The sequence below is a fragment of the Glossina fuscipes genome, unplaced genomic scaffold (assembly GCF_014805625.2).
Source record: "Glossina fuscipes isolate IAEA_lab_2018 unplaced genomic scaffold, Yale_Gfus_2 308, whole genome shotgun sequence".
Classification (NCBI taxonomy): Eukaryota; Metazoa; Arthropoda; class Insecta; order Diptera; family Glossinidae; genus Glossina; species Glossina fuscipes.
Genome location: NW_023998651.1, coordinates 1,246,442 through 1,269,470, shown reverse-complemented (window position 1 = coordinate 1,269,470; position 23,029 = coordinate 1,246,442). Strand labels below are relative to the sequence as shown.

General features: G+C 36.1%; 1 protein-coding gene and 1 long non-coding RNA gene across 2 annotated transcripts; one reads left to right on the top strand and one right to left on the bottom strand.

Moving 5' to 3' along the window:
* The first annotated feature begins 7,564 nt into the window (after nt 1-7,564).
* On the top strand, nt 7,565-8,794 carry LOC119643007. Its single transcript, XM_038042365.1, has 2 exons — nt 7,565-7,850; nt 8,018-8,794. The coding sequence occupies exons 1-2, from the start codon at nt 7,720-7,722 to the stop codon at nt 8,235-8,237; spliced, it is 351 nt and encodes a 116-aa protein (XP_037898293.1). The 5' UTR covers nt 7,565-7,719; the 3' UTR covers nt 8,238-8,794.
* A 474-nt stretch (nt 8,795-9,268) lies between these two features.
* LOC119643008 lies at nt 9,269-17,216 on the bottom strand. The gene is made up of 3 exons (XR_005248195.1): nt 15,828-17,216; nt 15,696-15,766; nt 9,269-12,128 (listed from the first exon to the last, which is right to left on the bottom strand). It is a non-coding gene; the product is annotated as an uncharacterized LOC119643008 (long non-coding RNA).
* Nucleotides 17,217-23,029: the final 5,813 nt, after the last annotated feature.

Here is a 23,029-nt window from a genome sequence, read left to right as displayed (position 1 = left end):
CCAAAAATCGTATGATTTTGCGGTACTCCTTGTTTACAAGTACAGGCAAAATCGTATGATTTTGCGGTACTCCTTTTTTTCCTTTTGCTTTTGCAAGTCCAGGCAAAATCGTATGATTTTGCGGTATTCCTTTTTTCTTTGCTTTTGCAAGCATAGGCAAAATCGTATGATTTTGCGGGATCTTTGCTTGCTTTTGTGAGAGTAGCGGCAAGCCGCTATAGAGAGAGCAACAGGAAGAAGAAGAGGGAAATTGAGTAAAAATGAGAAGTTTGTCTGCTTTTTAATTTGAAGATAGACGGGAGAACAACTTGGGATCTGATGGAATGCGGACGTGTACGCGAGTTGTGTCATCAGTTTTAATAAATAAAAAGTTAAACGTTTTTTTTGGTGAACCAAAAAAAAAAAAAAACTCCACTTTTAAGAAGAAATATCCTAAATTTACATTGAGTGATATTTGACAGAAAAATTCATCCAAATTCTGGATCGGTTAATAGCCATAAAAGTTGTGGACTTGTCACCGTTTAATAATTAATTCAATGATTTCTTTTACCTGAATATAAAAAAAAAGAGAAACAGAAAGAAGGAATCTAAAGTTGAACAAGAAGCAAAAAGTTTTTACCAAGTGAATAATGTAGAAAATTGTTGAAAAAAAAGAGGGCGTTTATAAACAAATAGTCGTGTAATTTTTTTATTAATTTTCTTAATTTTAAATTGTTGATTTCCATAAGAAATTCTTACCAAAATAAAAGTTCAACGGCAAACATTAAGTGCCAAAAAGAAAAGTTGATAAAAATTTCGCATCAATTAGCCGCAAAAGATTGATGAAGAGAAAAAAAAAAGGAGATTTCACTGCGTACAAAAAAATCTCAGAAAACTCCAAAGCGTCAATGAAACGGTTTTAAGGCAAAAGAAAAAATACCTTTCCATATAAAAGGGTGGCTAAAAGCAAAAGTCGTGCAAAAATTTCCTGAACATGGTTAGTGCATAAATCTCATAAGCATTATGATTGCCGCATTTCTTAAGCATTGTTAGTGTAAAATCTCCCAAACATTATTAGTGCATAAACCTCCTAAGCCTTATTATTGTAAACTTGAAGTTTTTGGTTAACATTATTACTTGATAAGCGAAACAAAAAAAATAGAAATAAAGAGAAAAAAAAGAACCAAAAAAAAAGAAAAGCAAACCAATGTGTTCACTTCAATCCAGATGAATTAAAAAGAAAAAAAGGGGCTAATTTTCCAGTTTTGTCAACTTGTAAACTACGTATACACCCGTGCACCCACACACACAACAATGGAAGTTAAAGTTTTTATCTAAGGGAAGAAGTTTAGTAGAAGGAGGGGAGAAAAGGAAAAAAAGCGAGAAATGCGTAAAGTTATGGCCACAACCCGGGGTCCAGCATTCAACGACTTAACCAAGTAAAGAGGCAGACACTACACCGGCGCCGATTGGATTATACTGTAAGTTATTTTAGTTTGTTCACTTCCTTTTTTTGTGTCCCCGATGAGTGGCTAAGCGTTACAGCTGCCACCGCTGTGGCTGAGACGAAGGGGTGTGCATATGGTGGCACGGTAGGGAGGACTCCAGACGGTTACAGACTGACTTACGGTGGACAGACGGACGGTGGACAACCGACGGGACTATTCCTTTTTTAAAGTATTCTTTGTCAGGAGGCTCAGGGAGCCAAACCCCTTTCAATAAAAAAAAAAATGCTCTACCGGCAACAAAGGGGGCTAGTACCGTGACAACTTCACAAATGAGGGCGGCCTGCTTCGTACATACAGAGAAATCCGAATTTTGGGAAATATAAGAGCAAGTCACATATAAGTGTTTATTAGGAAATTTCACTCGAATGGCAATAAATTCAACGTCAGGAGTAGTTGGAAATTCAAGTGCCGAAGAAATGGCAACTAAAACACCACCACCATTGCAAAGCAATCGATCGTTTCTGAAAACTTGAAACGAATTATGGAAAAGTTCCGACGAATGTAGATCCGGCTTTAACCATGTTTCACTGAAGACTAGACAGGAAAATTCCGTGCTCACTGAATTTAGGAAGGTGGAACGAATTTTTGAATTTAGGCCACTAACATTTTGATAAATGAGAGAAAATGAGCCTGAAGAAATATTTAGTTTTTTGAGGGGGCCACAATGGTTTATTTAACATCAAATTCATATTTTCTGTCAGAACTAGAATTTTAAAAGATGAGATAACTCTAGATTGAGAAGGAGCTAATTTGAAAATACTAATGCGTTTTAAATTGACAGAAGGGGATTTCGCTGCCAGATAACTTTTTATGTTATCAACAAATGTATCTGGGGCCAGTCTTGACACAAATATCGCCTTTCTGGGAGGAACTGCCTTCAAGCATATGTCGTCTGTACTAGGAGCAGCAGGGTTGACGGACGGGGAGTTATGAGTTGGAGAAAATATAGAAGGGGTAACCACACTTGCACGACCACCTTGTGCGACGTGCTCAGTTTGGCGACCAGCGTTTACACTCGAACAGCCAGGAGGAGAGGACGATTTACTGTTATTATTATTAGTTTTAGGCGATGACGCCTGACAAGATTGAGTAACATGAATGGGAGGAGATACCCTTGCCACTTCAGCATAGTTCAAGCCAGAAGAACTTCCCGCCTTTTTTAAAACTTTTATGTTATCGACCGACTCAGCCGTAGCAGAAACACTAAGATTCTTTATAGACTTTAAGGAATCGCTAATTTGCACCGACGGAACGGACTTCGGAGAACTCAGAGGTGACGAACCACACGCTACGAGTTGAACCTTTATTAGCTGGAGACGAAGATAACTGCGCAATATAACGACACTCATCAAACCTAGTCTTGATTAATTAAAATTTCTTCCATAAAGAGCCGAGATTTTTGCTCAAATCTAAGAAACAATTTCTCGTCTCCGTGAAGAATTTGTAGAAATCAATGTCCCGCTTTCTGCAGCCAGAAGATGACCATCGTAAACCTTTAGAAGGGTCAAGGACTGCATCAGCAGCACGACCGGTAATACCAGCACACTTTGCATGTCCAAAACGATCACACAGCCAACAAGAAATGAATCGTTCAGATTCAGGGCCCGTTTTCGCACGACATGGTGTAAATAAACAATCCATGTCCATTTAAAACAAAAAAACCTACCTTATGAAGGAAAAATAGAAAAACTAAAAAAAAAATATTTTTTCCACGGCACAAATTTTCAAGAAAATTAAAGCAAATTTCTCACTTTCCTGCCCACTGTAAATATAGAGCGAAAGCTAAAGAAACTGTAAACACAGATTAACAGGCAAAAAGAGAGACTTTTACTAAGAGCTCAATTGTTGCTTACAATAAATATTATATTCATATACGTTAAGTTCACACTATTCTTTTAGAGAATTTTTTAAAATTAAACACGAATAAAGCAAAAAAGCTAACAAATACACTAAAAAAATTAAAATAATTTTTGCACAGAATAAAAACGCGACTACAAGACGCACCATGCCAAACTTGGCAACTCTGCGTTGGCAATTCCTTAAACCTAGTCCATTGTCTAAACATAACATTTTTTTCTACTATTTTGTTATACTAGAAAATACATATTAAAATATAAAAAAAAAACAGACAAAACATTATTCCAGTAGCGAAGAAAATTAAATAACGTAGCATCATTAATATTGGTTTTTTTCATATAAGGATGTATACGAAGATCAAGAATAGCATATTATTTAAACTTAATATTTTTGTTTACTAACGTTATTTAAACGTTTGGACATTCCTCTCGTTTTTGCAGCAACGACTTGCGGCGACCATGGCAACGAGCATTTTATGATTTGGTATACATTGCGTCAAAGAACTCGGACAATTGGTGTTTACGGATAGAATTGTAAACTAAGAAAGTTATTTAAGGATATTGAAGAAAAATTTTAAAGAAAGTGCGGACGAACTTGATATTTTGGAAACATTTAAATTCCACCTAGATAACGAACTCAACCATAAGTCCAGCTTAATTAAAGAATGACTCTTATATAACTGCCACAGTATTTTGGAAGGAGAAGATACATGTACAACTGATGAGAGACAGGAGACATATGCTTACGTTGAAGCTATAGTAAGCCGAATGCAGCAGAGCTATGCAACCATACAAGAATTTGGAGAACAAGAGCAAAGGAAACAAGAAAACGACAACTTGGTAGGAAGGCAAAATACAGCTACAGCAGTAAAAAAATGCAGCGCAGAAAAAGGCAAAGATACAAATATACCAAACGCCGTTGTTATGCAGTTTATGCAACAAACGCAACAACAAAGGCAAAAACAAATACAACAAATGCTGCAAATGCAATAAGTCCAACAGCGAGTGCAACAGCAAATACTGTTCGGACAACAAGAAATAGAATCAAAAATTGACGGGACGACGGAAAAAGTCGAGAAAATTCAGGAAAATGAAGATATACTGAAAACTCGTATACACAAAGTGTATCAGCAAATTGATGGCGAAATTAATGCGCAGGAAGGAAAGTTTGACAATGCGCTAAGCCAGTTTGATGCCAGACTGAATGCCTTGGAAGCAAAAGTCACTTAAGTAATAAGTTAATTTGATTCGAAGGTTGAAGTCTTAGAAGAAAAAATGGGTGGAACGTTGAACCAGCCTGCAAACTTACGAAGCGAAATCGACGCCTTCAAAGAACAAGCCACTAAACAGCAACTTGGTGTTGGAGGCAGTGGTTCTAAAGTTCAAGCCTTCAACACTGATGACGCGTGCAATGTGCTATGTGAAAAATGTCCGAAGAAACAGAACAAGAACAAGAGACCAAAAGCAACCGCGCGCAAATGCTACAACTGCGACGAAGTTTGGCACATTGATCGAGAATGTAAATTTTGGAGAAAAGACTCGCACTTGAGGTTGCCCACAAACAGCAAAGCAGGCGTACAACATAAACGCCATATTAAAGGAGATAAATGGAAAAAATTGCCAGATGACTGTTGCAGGCAAAAACATGTAGAGAATACCGTAGACTCAAGCAGGTAAAAAAGATCACGAAGAACGCATGCATAAGGACCAGAATGCTAAAGAAAATATCGTTGTTCGTCGGATCAAGATTTAGGCAGATGTTAAGTTCTCAAAGGAAGGCGTGCGAAACGCGCCGCTAGCCGAGGAGAAGGTCCAAACGGAGAGCACTTTGGCGTTACGAAAACTGTGAAGGAGATTAAACGGAGATTTTACTGGGTAGCATGCCGCAAATGAGTAGCAGCTTGGATTCATAGCTATGAGGAAAGTGGTAAATCAAAAGTAGCGAGAAATAAGCTGAAAGGCCAAAGGCGGCCAAACCGATTTACCGACAGAAATCAAAACGCAAGTAAGACATTGAGGGCAGAAAGCGAGCTTTGTTGACGGAGATCTGGTACAACTGTATAAGTCATCGCATAGTGACAGATTATCAATAAATTTGTAATCTAACTGGGAAGGATCGTACAAAGTCATCACGAGCATAGCTGATAAAGCCTGTTGCATCCAGAAATATCAGAAAGGCGAAACTACAAGTAAGGTAGCATACGTCAGCAAGCTGATAGCTATTGAAAATGACCTTGTTTGGGACGAACAAGATTAAGTGGAGGGCAGTGTTACGGAAATCCCAAATCCACTTCAATCCAACTAATTGATTTCCCGAAATAATAAATTCCCTAGAAAGGGAAAACCCAAACGATTAGCGGAAAAGCAGGGTAACGGATTAAAAATAAAGGCATGAATTTAGGTAATAGTAATATGCTTGTGAAAATGTATATAGATTAGAATATATATATATAGAATATTTGCAAAAGGCAGAATAAGTCGGATAAAAACCGGTCAGTTGAAAAAGAATATTTGAGTTGAGAAGTCGACAGTATTGCCAAAGTAAAACGTAAACAGTCCTACCCTTAAGCAAATTGAGTCTAAAAAAAGAGACTTGTAGAGGAAACGTGCAAGTGTATTTCTCTTAAAAAAACGCCGATTTAGCGATACGAACCGTATCCGAGAAGAACGAATTTCTTTACAATATATTTTAATATGTATTCCCTAATGGTACAAAGAGTAAAAAAAACTTTTATGTTTGGATGATGGACTAGGTTTAACAAACGAAAAAACTTAATATTAATGAGACTCACTGCAAATGAAACAAATGTGTAAATGAAATAAATCTTGTAGCAATAAAAAATATTTAGTAAAACGTTCAAAGCTTGCTTTAATACACAATTAAATATGTGTATTTCCAGCCTTCAACGGTTTCGTTTTGAGGCTATTTTTATGACTTTGCTTCCCTTTGGTGCTTAACTATTTTTTATTTTTTTTCGTCTTTTTTTTGTGGATGTTTCTTCGTCCGCCAAGCTTTTCTCGCAAAAATATCGTTGTTTAACCAATCTTTCAATATTTTTAAGATGTTTGGGCAATTGCATGAATTAAAAAAAATTAAGAAAACGAGAGATGTCAAATTCCTGAAGCACAATTATCACTTCTTAATAATCGAATAATTTCATTCTCTTAAAACTACAAGATTAAAGCTATAAAAAAAAATCGAAGAGAAAAGACCTGTGCATGTATGCTCCGTTTTGTCTCTACTTTAAACGATAAAGCAGATAAAGTATGCACGATAATAAATTGCACATGACCTATAGATCAATTCATAAATTACATGTTGACCTAATAAACATCCTCGACTTATCTTACCTCTTCTTCCCTTTGGTGCTGTTATCGTTTTTTGTGCTAATTGTTGTTTCCGGTATTATTATTGTTGCTGCTTCGTAAGTATGTTTCGTAAGTTTATTGTTCTCTTGCTTTTCGCCCTGCTTGTCTCTGTGGCCGCCAGTGAAGGTTGGTTGGCCAATAAAAATTTTTGTAGAAGATCGCATTTCAATATGCTACACAGAGTAATCTTTTAACCAAGGAGTGTCTGTGTTAATCATTGTTGCTTTATTGTCAGAGACAACGCTGTTATGGCTCCTTTTTGCCACTACACCCAAAAAGAGGGAAGCACAAAAAAAAAGGAAGAAAAGAAATATCCTTTTTTTTCCTTCTCAAGTTACACTTTTATGAACTACTGTACAATTTGAAATATCAAATTTAAATTTTTGCTTTTTTCCGCGTAACTGCTGGCCAATGGTACGAAATGATCACGAGCGCAGTTTATCACGAACTTGTGCACTATTCGAGTTGTTTTTTTTTTAGATTTTTTAAGTTTATGTTTACTTGTACATCATAATAAAGACCGTGCAAAGCACGTCTCAACCTAGAGTAAAATGTGTGTATATCGAACTCACACTAGATTAGACTTTATATAAACTGCAAACATGCGCCAAAGAACCAGAATATTATCCATTTATAACTCGGATTTCCTTTATATAAATTATAGAACGAGCGCTCACCATGATAGATCGTGAAATTGTACACATATGTGAGTCATAGACTTTGTTCCACTATTCAGTGTTTTACTTTCACCTATTATTTGTTTAATAATGTGATGAATGAAAAAATTGCATTCACAATCCCCGAGATAAACTGATCTCAGTTGTTGAAAATGAACAGTAGTCTGTGGGGTGAAATTTTGTAAGTGCAATAAGCAGTAGCAATGCTCGTAGGGATATAAGAAATGATGTTGAAAAAGAAAGCGGGCAACCCTACTACTGTAGAAAAGTTAACTATTTTTTATCGCTAATCTTAATTTACGAAGTTCTTTTTTGACACTTTTTACTTAAATGTTTATTAAACTTGAAAGTGGTTGTTTCTGCGATAACAAGTCATCAACTGATGTTTCTCTTGATCATCTCTGTGCTTGTGTTAACATCAACGTTTGTATGAATGTACACTTTACGGTTTTAAACCCACGGTAAATACATTCTTTTGGAAATTAACTGTACACCGAGCAACTCTCTTAGCTTGATCTCTATTATCAATGTTGAGTTCTTTAACTTGAATATACAGCGTAGGTTGTGCTCATCTATAATGCAAAATTGGTGAGCACAACTTTATTGTAATGAAAATTATCAAATTAAGAGCCTTGCATGCGCCATCCGAATATGAGACTGAAGTGAAGTGTCGATTATACTCTGATGACAGTGTTGACTTTAATACGCATTTATATAAATCGGATGAATTGAATTTAATGAAAACCATGTACGATCATTTTAATAAAGTGGGGAGTACGCTCAATAATATTAAGATATCTCTTGCCGAAGTGGTCGCAGGAACTAAGTTGTCTCCAAAACGTGCCTGAAAAACAAGCGCCAAATAAGTTCACTGGTTCTAAAAAATAAGATTGTCTAGGTTCTGGCTCCTAAGGCAAAGGTAAGAATGAGAGGAACGAGAAGCAAATGAATCGATTGATGTAACGGGCCATTCGTCTTCCTCAATAAAAAAGTTAACAAAAGAAGCTCATAACTTTTCCGCCACCTACTGCTCGGCACCAATAAACGCATTGTCTAACGGTAATAAACGAAAAGAGTTCATTATACTTTTACCCAGAAAATCAATATTTATATCGCCTTTTGTATTAGATATAATAGAAGAGGATATAAATTACTACATAAAATCTAAATTGGGTTTGTATATTGAAACTAAATTCAACTTTTCATACAGTCACATTAAATCATCATTTAAGCTCGTTGTGTCGGAAAGTTGTATGGCAATATCTGGCCTTCAAACACATTCGTTCATGAGTACACACGTAAAAAAGATCGTACACAATCTAGAATTGTCTAGCTTTCACTTGCTGACTAACAAACAAAATCAGACGACTAAATCAAATTCACCTACCTTTTATCTACGAAAACGTTTGCTGGCAGCTATTTCAGTTATTATATCTTGCTGTGTAGGGAAATATGGTAATATTTCTAATTCGGAAGTTGTACATGCTAAGTACAATATATATAGGCAGGATCGCATTAATAAAAGGGGTGGAAAGTCTTAATAACGGTATCAGTCAACTTGTGCTCTAGCTTTATGAACAAAATAATTGAATCAACTATTGAATTCATATCTATTTGAATAAAGCTGCATGGTAGATATATATTTCGTTGCGTTGTGTGATTCTGAATGCGGAAGATGGGTCACAAAAATAGTATTTGAGGAATAAATTTTACATTTGCAAATTATGTTTATTAGTCCCTTTATTATTATTCCTGCGCTAAAAAATAACAGAGCGATCATTGACTCGTTTGGTTTTTCATTGAAAGGAATGAATTGGTTTAGATAATTTTCTCCCTCGTTTATACTACATTTTGTCTTCTTATTTTCTATTGTTTACATCTGCATTATTTATAAGTTTGCTTAACCTATCGGACATTATAATTGCTTGCATTAAATCAGGTTATTGGTTAGGCGACGTTATTTCATTTATCCGATTTGTTTTTCATGGCTGATAATTGACACTTTAAAGTGTTGTCGTTAAATTTTCTTTATTTTTCTTTTCTAAATATTTTAGTTTTTGTATATTTCGCTTAATTGAATATGTTCTCTACGTTAAGTAAACTACAACATCCTGATATATATTTCTCTGAACTCATTATTAACCGCTTATGGCTCTCATGTAAAAGCCCTCAATAAATTCGAGGACATTGGGTTTAATAAATATTTCGCAAAATGGATATGTTCTTATCGAAACGAACGACTCAACATGTATAATCTACCCTCTAAAGAGGCCGTAGTACACTTTGCAATGCCTCAACGTAGTCATCTTGAACTTGTTTTGTTGATATTGTTTACAAATGACTCACCAAATATCATAAAACTCTCTCGGATTTTAATGTATGTTGATATCGTTAAACTTATCTGCAGGTTGAATAACTTTATGATGTATAATAGTTATGTTCGAAATGCACTTTGTAACTAATAAACTTATATATACAATATTAACGTGCACTTTTATGGGTTTTCGTCCGTGACTCTCGGCGAACCAGTCGGTGGGCTGCACGTCTAAAAATGCCAGTGACTGATCCAACATTACCACTCTCACGTTTCTGGCATTCCCTGGATATGTTGCCAATATGGCTGTTCAAACATTGAGGTATATTTTCTTTTTTTGTTATGACCGTTGTAACGGGTTTTCGATTTTTGGTCTGTCGTTTTCATTTGAACCCATACCGAAATCCGTTTAGTTTTTCAATTGGTCAATGTTTACAAAGTCCCGATTTTAAATGTGAAGCAAATTTTGGTCGAGTTCAGTCAGCTCCGTGAGGTGCTCACCAATGCGAAAGCCGTTCGAACAGGATAAGAATTCGTGAATTTTCCTTGTGTGTCCATAACGCTGCAATGAATTGTGCAAGCGATTCTACACATTAAGCTGTTAGCGAAACGAAAAATTAAATGAAAATGACTTATTTAGTAATCCGCTTTATTTTGTTACAATATAAACTTCTGTGAAAAATTTGTTGGCGCGTCAGAACAAATTAAGGCTTGCAGACTATGTTATAATTAAGCAAAACAACTTGTAATTAACTTAAACAAATAGTTAAAAATTTTACGGTAAATATTCATATCGTATACGTAAATGTGCCGTGAACAGCAGCATTGCCAATTCTCTGAAAAAAAAGGATTGGTTTATTTTGGTGGAATGAAGCGAAATTGGATGCTCCTTTTGTGATTTGTATTCTATATTTTTCTCTGAAAGGAATATTGCCGTACTCTATTAGGTCATTTTTGCGCCAAACAAATTTGTTGCGTTAGCAAACTATAGATTTTGAAATTTTCAGCGCCTACTGACGAAGCTTTTTAGGCATGCGATGAATGCCTCAGTTGTGTGTACTTACTAGCCTCCTCGAGGCGTTCAACTTTTGTAGCAAAGCAGCGAAATATCGCTCTATAAGCTTTTATTGAAAGGATCGCCAAAATTAATTGCAGCATTGAGGAATAGCCGAAGAGTTTGTTCTTTGTTTGAAGTAAGGTCTTTCATAATTTGCTTCATTAACCTAATTGCTTTTGATCTGCTGCCTCAAAAGTAACGCTACACTATATATCGTGCAATTAATTTAGTTGTACTGTAGCTTCTTCACCACAATAGTAGCTAGTTGCCGTATGTGTGTGAATAGGACTGGATAGGATCCAATAGAAAATGGCTACTGACTGCAAGCGTCCCTTAATCGAAATAATTCCCCTTTAATCCTAAGAGGGTTTGAGTAGGCTTAGCTGGCTACATCTGTGAACACATTCATGCGTTTGGGGTTCCTTTAACTCTGAATTATAAACTGACTATAGGGCTGTGATTTTGATGAATAGTGCGTGCTGTAATTTTGAATTGAAGTATAGTACTGTTTTTGAATTGCAACCAGTTGCCTGTTGTTTACATATTTCGCTGGAAGGTCAGCCTGAATACGCTATGTAAAAGAAAAGAGTGTTCATCTAAGAATAATTGGCCGAAGAATCAAAGAAAATATGTCACTCTCCAGCCATTAGATCTTTAGATCTTCAGTTATTAAATCTCTGGAACCCGCCGGCAGGGTTACCCTTTGAATGCTCTTGTCGAAGAGTTCCTTTATTCGAGTACCCGTTTTCCACGAATAAAGATAGACTTGTCGAGACAATCCAAACAGCGCGGGTCATCAGTTGATCGCTCAAATGTGCGGCACATAACTCTAAATGTGGAATTATTTTTCTCTTGATCGATGCGACACGAGATTCAGTACATAGCAACCATTCCTTCATCGTTAGTAATTGCATGACGGGAAGTTTCAAAGGGGGACGGCGTAGTTAAAAACGGCGAAAAGATGAGAATGCTGAAAAACACGCGAAATTGAGGAAAAATTTATTGAGTGGACTAATCTCTTTTATCTCTGTTGAATACTTGCCCTGAATGTATTAGCACATAAGCGTAACGCAGCCGAGAATTGTCTAGAGTTCTGCACACAGCGTACACATTTTCTCTCCATGAACATGAAGGGTTGCCAATTCTTCTATATTGACACCACCACAAAGGGAGGACTTGTTCATCACTGTTCCCCTGCGCTAGGAGGTCGCTACGGGGTTTTGGTAAAATTAAAGCTTACCTTATTTATATTGTCATGATGTCCCGACTTGGCGCGTCATTCATCATGCAGCGTTTGTTCTGTATATCGTTGATGCATCATCTCCCACTGAAGGTAAACGAACAACACAAGGTGATGTCGCCTGCAAACTGATAGGGTTCTCTGTTATGCACAGCAAGTCTTTAATGAACACCAGGAAAAAAGAAGGGGAAGAGTCCTCATACTAAAGGAGAACAAACGACATAAGGAAAAGACAAGGGGAGAGAATAGAGTCCTGCGGCACATTTGCATCTAAATAAAAACCGTCTGGAAAGTACCCGTCAATTACAACTCTTATCGAATAGTGGCCCAAAAAACTTAATATAAATGTAGCGAAAATGCTCTCTATACCATATGCAACCAGTTTGAAGATAAGAGCATTATGTCATACTCTGCCAAATGCTTTGGAGATATGTAGGGCAACGACCGTACTCACACCAAAATAGCAAAAAGCCAGTGGACCAATTTTCTCAAAAGACATTTTTTCTAGCGCTTATTAAGTCGTTGGATAGTAGTTGACCATGGTCCCCATGCATTTGGCTATATCGGAACAGAGTGCAATTAGGCGAAAGTTAGCAGGATTTGTGGGTTCACCCTTTTTGGTATGGAGTGGACATAGACGACCGTTCAGCAAATTGGAAAAATGCCTACATGGTAGCACTTGCTGATAAGATGGCGTAATGGTCGTAGCAACTGTTTCTGCGCAGTTTCTTAGGCTCGAATTCTGCAGTTGTTGGGATTGGCAAAAACTTTTTTAACGGCCCTCGTTCGAAGGAATAATGTAGACATCGAACGTGCTACTCTTTTAAGTGGAAGCAGTGGTTGATTTGTGGTATTTTGGCTTTTGAAGAAAATATTTAAGCTAACACATTAACTTCATCATCCAGGTTGGATATTATTTGGTCATTACTGAGAATTCGAATTGAAGGCGTAGAATGAAAACTAAAAGTTATTGCTATTTTTCGGAGCGGCAAGAGCTTTCATAAGCAGCCGCTTCTCGCGTTAAGCTTTTTGGCAGCGAAGTACCTGATTGAATATATATCTAGTTTATGTAGTAGATTTTATTGTCCTTTGGGTTAAAACGCCAAACATTAATTGCTTCCTCTTTTGTCCTGACTGCATCTTTGAAAGTCTGATCAAACCAGCATTTATCTTTTGGCTTCCTCGATGCATCTTGAAAGCAAAATATCTTCGCATTGCATGTGTGATGATGTTTTTTATAACGCTTGGAATACGTGTTGGTTCATTTATATGTTGCATTGGGCAAGTGCCACAATCTCTGCGTTGAGGAATTGTACGAGGGCAATGGCGCAACCAGTTTTTATAAATCTTGCAGAATGGAAGTTATTATGTTGGATAAGGTGTCAAAGCCATTAGAAGAAATTATCCACTCAAAGTTTTGACTTCTATATAAAAATTCAAAACTCAGCCAGGTAAATTCGGAATTCTGCTTGCTATATTGCTGCTGAAACTGGAACACTACATCATTTCGAGTGCACATCAAAACACCCCTGTATTATACGAGTATTTGGATGATTTGGTTTCACAAAGGACTACTATTTCAGATCAATATTTACAGATGTGTGTGTATGCCGCGACAAAATTTGTCTGCAGCTCACGTGTGTTGCAGTGATGGATTTTAAATTTACTCAATGCATTGGATTTAGTGGGGAATATTGCTGTTGCAGAGACATAAAAATCCTAAGTGGATCTTTAAATCGATTTAATGTTATTCTTACCGCTTTAATCTTAGCGGTTATTGTTGTTGCTTCTTCCGTTGGTGTTGTCGTTATTGTGTTGTGATTATTGTTGTTTTATAGTTGGTGTTGACAGTTTGTTGCCGTGTTACTATTATTTTTAGATGATTTCACTATTGTTTCTGCTTTGGTGTTGTTTGTTTTTCGATTTTTTGCTAAATTGGCTTCTGCTTTAGCTGTTCCTGTTTTGTGGTTGCTATTTTGTTGTGGTTTTTTTTTTATCATACTTTGTGGATCCAATTGCAGTGATGATATTGTTATATTTTTTTGTCAACGTTGCTGTTATGGGTAGTTTTGGTTTAGGTGTTAGCATAAATATGTCCCAAAGAAATGAATACGCAGAATTTTATAGAAGGTAAAATTAATCGAGTGAAGAAAAATATTACAGTAAACGCAACCTGAAGCTAATACGCCTAGATGGCTAAAAGACAAAGATATCGAGAATGTGATGACCTAAACGAAACTAATTATTGTATACACATACAATATCTAATAGTAATAATAATAATAGTAATAACACAATTATGGGGCAATAATAATGAGAATGGAGAAAAATACAATGGAAATTCTCCCTTAACTTTTCTTGGTTTTGCTGCTCGGAAGGGAAACTTATATGGAAAAATAGGAATTTGAAATACAGTGAGCAAAGCTCAAATCCCATTCCAATTTTTTTCCAAATTTATAAATTAGGATATTGTAGTGTGATCGCATACCGTCGTATGCATCCACTTTGAAGTGCGGCAGAATTATGCTGAATTTGCATAATTCTGTAGCAAAAAAAAGTAAAACAAAAATTTTGTCGCACTTCAACTGGCTGGGTATTGCATTACGAAATGCAATACGATGCCAGACGCCCTAATTAAAATAATTGATAACGTTAGCATAAAATCACCTATAGATTTAAGTATAAATAATGCACCTGGCAAATAAAGAAGTTAATTGTTTTATGCAGTTCAATCAAAGCGTATCAACTCGCTGTTTTAAAAAAAGCGTTCTATCCGGCTCGTAACTTTAATTAGGGACCGTCTCTTGCCAAGTTCTTTTGGCACTACTTGGGACGGATAGACTCGGCGTTCTGCAGCCGAGCAGGATAGGGTTCTAAAGCAGTAAAACTACCTACACCTAGGGAAGGATTCATAGGGAATCCTCCCAAATACTGCAACGCATTTTTCTATCTCCACTACACATCGGCTGAGTATTAGCTTTTACCATTACATGGCTCCTTTACTTCTTTACAATATACTTATTTATATTGTTGGACAATCAAATCTGAACATCACGCAAAAGAAACTGTGTAACTATCCTTCTGTAAATGCTACTGAAATGCGTCGGTTTCAATGTATCATCAAATAAACAAATGTTAGATCCTGCTGAGGTAAATATGGCTTCAATCATATAAAATCGACCGTATACCGGCGATGGTAAACGGGTTTGAGGAAATAAGTTCCGCAGTTCAACAAAAGTTCATGCATGGTAGAGATATACTGTCGATAGCGCAATTTGTAGGTACATTGATATTAACTTACGAAGCCACTTATAAGAAGAAAATCATCAAGAACTAAGAAGAAACTTAAAATTAAATTGCACACATCTGTATATAAGTGCGAAAGAATTGCGAATTCAGAACGACTGCGAGATGTAACATAAGTTTTTATCAGTTTTAGTAGTAATTCAAAAAAAAAAAAAGGGGAAAAACTATTAATCGGCACGAATTTCGAATTGTACATTATAATTTCAAATTGGGTCGCTAGCACTGAAAGGTTAAAAAAAGTTGAAAATACCGTCAATATATAAAACAATACACATACAAGCGCATGAACTTAAAACGTTTGATAATCTACTCTACAGAAAGATTTATGGACATTTGATTAATTATTTAATGAATGACATTTTCTTTACAAAATGCAGCGCTGCACAAACCTTTGGGACTCTTCCCAGCTTCTTTGGCCTGTAGCAGCTCATCCGCGTCTCTTGTAGAATAGCCCAGCGACCTATGTAAATGTTTAAAAACTGTAGTTAAATTTTCGAAGTACTAAATGCTGTAATGCTAACCTTTATAGAAACCACTACATCTGTCCACAATGTTTCTTGGCTTGCAATGGATTTCCTTTTTTTTTTCTTTGTTTTTGGGATCCGCGGAACTTCAGTAAGATGTCATCAGCCAAGGCTCTAGGGGCTCCCACTATCAGCGAAAGGATGTGTTTTTTGGCACTTTAAGCTTTTTTACCGTTTACGAAGCAACCGATCATTGCTATCATGCCCAGCCCAATGGTTTTCCAGGTAAGCTCTTTCCTCAGACTGCCTCCAACATCCATTTATGGGAAGATCCGGAAAATTTGAGTTAGCTGCTTATTTTAATAAATTGAGCTTTTTGTGTTGACACCATTTTTGTTTTTGCGATCAGCTCTGGGTGCCCTCGACAAAAAGTATCTTTTTTGTTTTCTGCGTCTTATTGCTAGCAAACATCTGAATTAGTTCGCGGCGTTTGCAGTTTTTCTAAATTAAGTAAACATCTCGTGACGTTATGTTGAAAGTTTGAAAAAATTAAGATTACGGTGAGTGTCGTTATACACAGCACTCATGTTCTCACCTGTAAAAGATCAACTCGTAGTGCAGCGTGCAGTATTCCACCTCCGTCTTTGACGGAAGTCAAAACTCAAATTCATTCGGGTGCTCTATTCTTGTCTACAAAGAACGAGAGCTTTTCCTTTGTTTTTGACAGACCAGATATTATTAAACTCACAATTATGCTGGGAAGCTACCAACGTTTCATTTAAGCTGAGCTGGCAAGGGCATCTCCTCTCAGTAGCACCATTCATGCTAATTTGTCTAAATCTGCAAGGAATATTAATAAATATAACAAACCTGCTTCTCCCACTAGCTGTTCGAGTGTGCCCGCTGCTCCCCACGCTTGGCAAGTCGAACAAACAACTGCAGTCACTTCCTCTATATTATCGCCAACTCAAACTTCTATACCTGCGAATCTTATCTTCGTATCACAGGGGTGGCGACGTTGAATTTATTGCCATTCGTGCGAAAATTGCTAGTAAACAGTTATACGTAACTTTCTCTTATATTCCACCAAACGCGAATATCTCTATTTATAAGGAACATGCTGCCCGTTTTTGTGATGTCGCCGAAAAGTATTTATCAACTAATATAGTAAACGCATTGGGGATTTCAATTTGTCACTTAGTGTTATAGTGATAAATCAGGCTGCATGACCTCCTCTTTATCATCTGATAGAGTCATTAGGTTTTTCAGAGAAATATTATACGGTCTATACTAATTGTAATGGCAGACGGCTTTCTCTTTGCTTTGCCAATTTCCCGAAGATAGTTGTAAACCGCCGTTCATCTTTAAGGTTACTTGACACCGCTTTAAGAGTCCTGATCAGGATCATTTGTTATTATACAAAAAGGCCAATGCTCTATTCAGGAAGGAACTACGAAAATCAAAGGCACTTAGTTTCGAACTTTTTTCGAGAGGACTTCACAGAAATACATGAATGAAAGTTGTCTGGAGCAAAATCAACAAAATTAATGGAACTTCAAATCTGAACGAAATCTCCGCCATCTGCTTTCCCAATGGAACTTTAACTGATGCACATGAGATTTCTAATTACTTTGGAAAAGTGTGGTGCGAATACTCCTCTGACAGCAACTTCTCGAGTGCTTTCATCGAAAATAAAAGGACTCCAATTTCTCTTTCTAATAATATTGATAGATGTGCCATGTTCCTGGAAAATTGCATATCCACGTTAGAACTTGGAAGTTGTCTCTCCAATTTGAAGGGGAGAACACCTGGTCTAGACCGCATCTCATACTAAATGATCAGCGCTATGTCTAAGTCTAGTAAAAAGAAATTACTGGACCTATATAATACGGTATTTTTGACTGGCCATATACCCTACATGTGGAAACTGGCAACAGTTGTTCCAATTCCAAAGTCAAAAAATGCCTCCATCGCATCGGACTATCGCCCAAACTTTCTTTTATCTTGCCTCTAAAAGGTATTGGAAAAGATTATGGCATCTAAATTATCTTGCTTAATTGAGTTCAAGAACCTGATAACAAAGCAACAACTTGGTTTCAAGCGGGATAGAGGGTGCATCGACGGTCTGTTGATTATTTTACAAGCAAAGCAATTTCCGAACGAAATCACGTAACAATTCCTCAATTGATTTCGAAAAAGCATTTGACAGAGTTGGTCTCCATGTTATTTTAAGACTCTTAAAATCATGGAATGTTGGACCTAAATTTTGCAACTACATCAAATCATTCATGTCGCATCGGCGGTTTAAAGTTAGAATCAACAATCACGTCTCTGATTCCTTTCCGCTAATGAATGGCATTCCGCAAGGATCTCCTCTTTCTGTCACCCTTTTCCAAAATCGACTTCAACGAAATTAGCCAAATTCTTTGTCGTGTACCAAGAGTGGAACATTGTCTCTACACGGACGATGTATACATTTTTACAAAAAAAAAAGATAGCACGAAAGCAATCAACATCCTCGAGTTTATTGGACGAGAGATCTCCGCATGGGCAAACTCGTCGGGGGCTAAAATTTCCATACGAATTTTAAAAAAATGCACATTTGTCGAAGGCAGATTTGCGATCCAGGAAATATACTTATGTATATTAATAACTTCCCAGTACTAAACGTGCAGACGCTGCATATTCTTGGACTCTCTTTTTCCAGCAAATATCGTTGGAAATCACACTGTCCTCGCTTAAAAAATTCTATTTTAACAAGGGTGAATTTCATACAGTACGTTGTTTAGAGAAGCCATGCGCATATTAACACTATTGCTTATCTTACCAAAATGCTTGTGTTAAGCAAGATTGACTATGCTTTGATAATTTATGGCAATAGCTGCAAATCTAATATCAACATCCTTAAACCGGTCTATCACCAAGCCGCCAGAGCAAGTTATTTGCTTTTCGGACCACGCCCATATATAATATTATAATTGAAACTGGTCTCCCAACTTTAGAATATAGACTTTATGAGTTAAAAGCTAAAATATTCCCTAAGCTTCTTAATTGAAACAAATCTATTCTCGGTGCTGACGTGAGAAAGATTATTATTGCGAAGAAACATCCAAAGTCACTATCTGCAATTGTCTATTGTTTGTACGTTGCAAAGGAATTGAACATTCCCTTAAAAATGTTTCGCTCTTTTGGTGTTAAACTTCCACGGATTTTGAAAGACTGCTCTTTTGACATCTCGCTGTCTATGCACAAGAAAGAAGATACTCCAAATTACGTCTTCGGGAATCTAATAGCTGAGAAAACCCAAATATTGGAGAGTACTGGTTGGAATCTTTTAGACACAGACGCCTCAAAGTTTTCTGGTCTGCCTCCTGCTTGTGCCGTGGTAGATGCTACAGGACAGATTCTTCTAAATCACATATTTCACGAAAGTGCTTCAACTTTCATAACCGCAGCCAGAGCTATCCTTTACGGTGCAAAGCTTGCCCGTAAAAACAAACTCAAAACCGTCATTGTTACTGACAGTTTGTCTGTGTTACAAGCTGTTCGGAATTCTTCGACTTCGAGATGGAGCACCATCAACAAATTAAGGAATATAATTACTACACTTGGCGGAAAAATAAAATGTTATGGGTACCAAGTCATTTTATTTGGAAATGAGCAGGCTGATCGAGCGGCAAAGTATGCTGCTTTTGCTCCGCTAATTATGGATGATGTCATGGAAAAGTTGGATCTTCAAAGATACATTGGAAGAAAAGTTAAAATGAAAATTGCAGAAGGAAATTTACAATACCATCATCAGCATTACTCTTCCATTAACCCTTTATTAACTCCACCTTTATATCCAACAAACGTTGAGAAAACCAAGATCCAAACATTTTCGAGAATTCGCCTTGGTCATACAATTGCAACTCACCAATGGATCTTAAAGAAGTCTTCCTGCCCAATCTGCAGTTTTGGACAAACTCTCACTATAAAGCACATTACCTGCGACTGCCTTAACTTTTCCGTGACTAGAAGTATTTATTGCATTTGGAACGACTAACCCTTTGGACATTTTAAAATCAGCTTCAGAACCGAATATCAATCCTATATATTACTTTATTAATACTACTAAGCTCATTCTCTAATGTGCATCTTCTTATATTAGAGCTGATAGCCTGTGCTGTTAGTGCTCAATGTCTTTTTTTAGTCTAAGAATTTATTTCATTAGTCTAAAATTATAATAATAATAATAGGTATCGAAATTTTGATGTGAGACGTAAAACAATATATATATTTTCTTTTTTAAATATGAAAAAATAGACCAAATGAAAAAATGAAATGGAAAAAAACTAACTTTAAAAATTGAGACACATCAAAAATAATTTTTTTTTCCCGCGGAAATATTCGAATGTATATAATATTGAAAATAATTCTAAATCAATAGCAAACAAAATTTGATGAATCGATTTTTGCATATGAAATATATATACAAATTATAAAATATTTTCTTAATGAATAAAGGGCAAAAATATAGGAAAAACTTATCCGAGTCAAATTCCGAAATATTTTGTTCGAAAATAATGAATGCGATCCAAGCCAACCTAATCAAGAGAAAGTCAATTTTCCCAAGCAGTGAAGGAACCAAAGGAACAAACATCGAAAATAAAATACATCAACGAAAACGGGTCGAAAGCATAAAATGCTAAAATATTGGTAAAAAAAAGAATAAGAAAGAGAGAAGGAACCAACTAAAGAAATTCTTCATTGTGGTTATTGGTAAAAAAAATATTATTATTATTAATTATTTGTGTGTTTAGTTGTTTAAATCAATTTTCTTGACAAAAAAAATTTTAAACTTTATTATTCATTAGATAGCCTTAATTTTTTTTGTCTTTTTTGAATAAAAATAACTTATATATATTATATATATTTATTTAAAAAAAAAATTATACATGTTGCAATTAATTACGGTAATACTTCCCCTTGATGCTGCGAAACCAGCTTATTATGCACTGAAAAGTTTAGATGCCTTTTTATTGGGAGTTCGCTTTAAATTATTTACCGACCTGAACATATTCTTATTCTTATTCACTCATGTGTGTTAATTGAAACAAATCTATTCTCGGTGATGACGTGAGAAAGATTATTATTGCGAAGAAAATTCCAAAGTCACCATCTGCAATTGACTATTTTTTGTACGTCGCAAAGGAATTAGATATTCCCTTAAAATTTTTTCGCTCTTTTTGTGTTAAACCTCCCTGGATTTTGAAATACTACTCTTTTCACATTTCTCTGTCTATGCACAAGAAAGAAGATACTCCAAATTATGTCTTCGGGAATCTAATAGCTGAATAAACCCAAATATTGGAGAGTACTGGTTGGAATCTTTTATACACAGACGGCTCAAAATTTTCTGGTCTGCCTCCTTCTTGCGCCGTGGTAGATCCTACAGGACAGATTCTGCTCAATCACATTTTTCACGAAAGTACTTCAACGTTCACAACCAGCCAGAGTTATCCTTCGCGCCGCGAACCTTGCCCATAAAAGCAAACTCAAAACCGTCATTGTTACCGACAGTTTGTCTATATTTCAAGCTATTCGGAACCCTTCGAGATGGAGCACCATCAACAAATTAAGGAATATAATTACTACACTTGGCGGAAAAATTAAAATGTTATGGGTACCAAGTCACATCGGTTTATTGGGAAATGAGCAGGCTGATCGAGCGGCAAAGTATGCTGCTTCTGCTCCTCTAATTATGGATGATGTCATGGAAAAGTTGGATCCTCAAAGATACATTGGAAGAAAAGTTAAAGAGAAAATTGCAGAACAAAATTTAAAACACCATCATCAACACTACTCTTCCATTAACCCTCAATTAACTCCACCTTTATATCCAACTAATGTTGAGAAAATGAAGATCAAAACATTTTCGAGAATTAGCCTTGGTCATACAATTGCAACTAACCAATGGATCTTGAAGAAGTCTTCCTCCCCAATCTGCAGTTGTGAACAAACTCTCACCATAAAGCACATTCTCTGCGACTGCCTTAACTTTTGCTTGGCTAGAAGTATTGCATTTGGAACGATTAACCCTTTGGACATTCTAAAATCAGCTTCAGCACAGAATATCAATCCAATATATTACTTTTTTAATACTACTAAGCTCATTATCTAATATCCATTTATTTAAATTAGAGCCGATAGCCCGTGTTGCTGGTGCTCAATATCTTTTTTTTAGTCTAAGAATTTATTTCATTAGTCTAAAATTATAATAATAATAATAATAGTAGTTTACTTGAGCACCATCCAGCAATTTGTATATCTCTTTATTATAGATATGATTGTCCGTTGTACCATTCTAATGTGTCAAATCCAGCTTCCGCCGATAAACATTATGATTTGAATAAAAATAAATATTTTCCTGTTTAATCTCATTTTTCACACATGAATTTAGATTTCCTCGCAAGGAATATTGAAACCTTAGTGTCTTTTTTCTGTAATGTATTAAACCTAACTACTTCTGCATTCGTTTTGTTCGAGCAACCTTGCCCTCGAAGCAGATACCCCCTGTGGTCTAAGTAAAAATGCAAGAAGTTTTCTTTCTTAAGACGGAAATCGCTCAGCACTGAACATTTCATTGACTTACATAAGTTGGAAAATATTGATTAGTTTATCGACGTAGAAGTGCTCTTCGACCAAAGATGAAGTTTTAATTTCCGCACGCAGCTTTTTTTAAGTAAAACTAGGGTCGCGCTAAGATTTAATAAGACGTCGTCCAAAGAACTTAAGGATCCTTACATTACAAATAGGTTATACCCGTGCTTAGATAGACCAATACTAGGGTATGCGTCCGTTGTGTGGTCTTATGTATGTTCATTTGAATCCATGCAAAAGGAATTCGTGTTGTTTGCCCTTAAGAATGTGGGTTGGGGCGCGCTTGTCTCTCTTCCTCTTTATGAAAATAGGTTGCTTCTGTTATCCTTACCTTCACTTCGTAGATCTATTTCCTTTTTAATTAAGTTAATTAATGGTACTGTCGCTTCGCCCTTATTACTTGGCAAGAAGCTTCAATGTCCCTAATCGCTCCTCTTAACACTTTATTTTCATTAAGCTCAGTCATAGTAAATATAATTATGAGCTATTTAATCAATTCAAAGTTGTTTGCGGAAACCTAAATGGTATCTATCACTTAATCTCAATATCGGACCCCTTAAAGTCTGTCAAAATAACTATGCTTGCTGCGGGCGATTTGCCTATGTTGTATCTAAACT

Coding starts and splice junctions, on each gene's coding strand:
- LOC119643007 (XM_038042365.1), top strand. CDS start 7,720: ATGTTTATTAAACTTGAAAGTGGTTGTTTCTGCGATAACAAGTCATCA. Junction 7,851..8,017: donor TTTACGGTTTTAAACCCACG/GTAAATACATTC, acceptor TATCAAATTAAG/AGCCTTGCATGCGCCATCCG.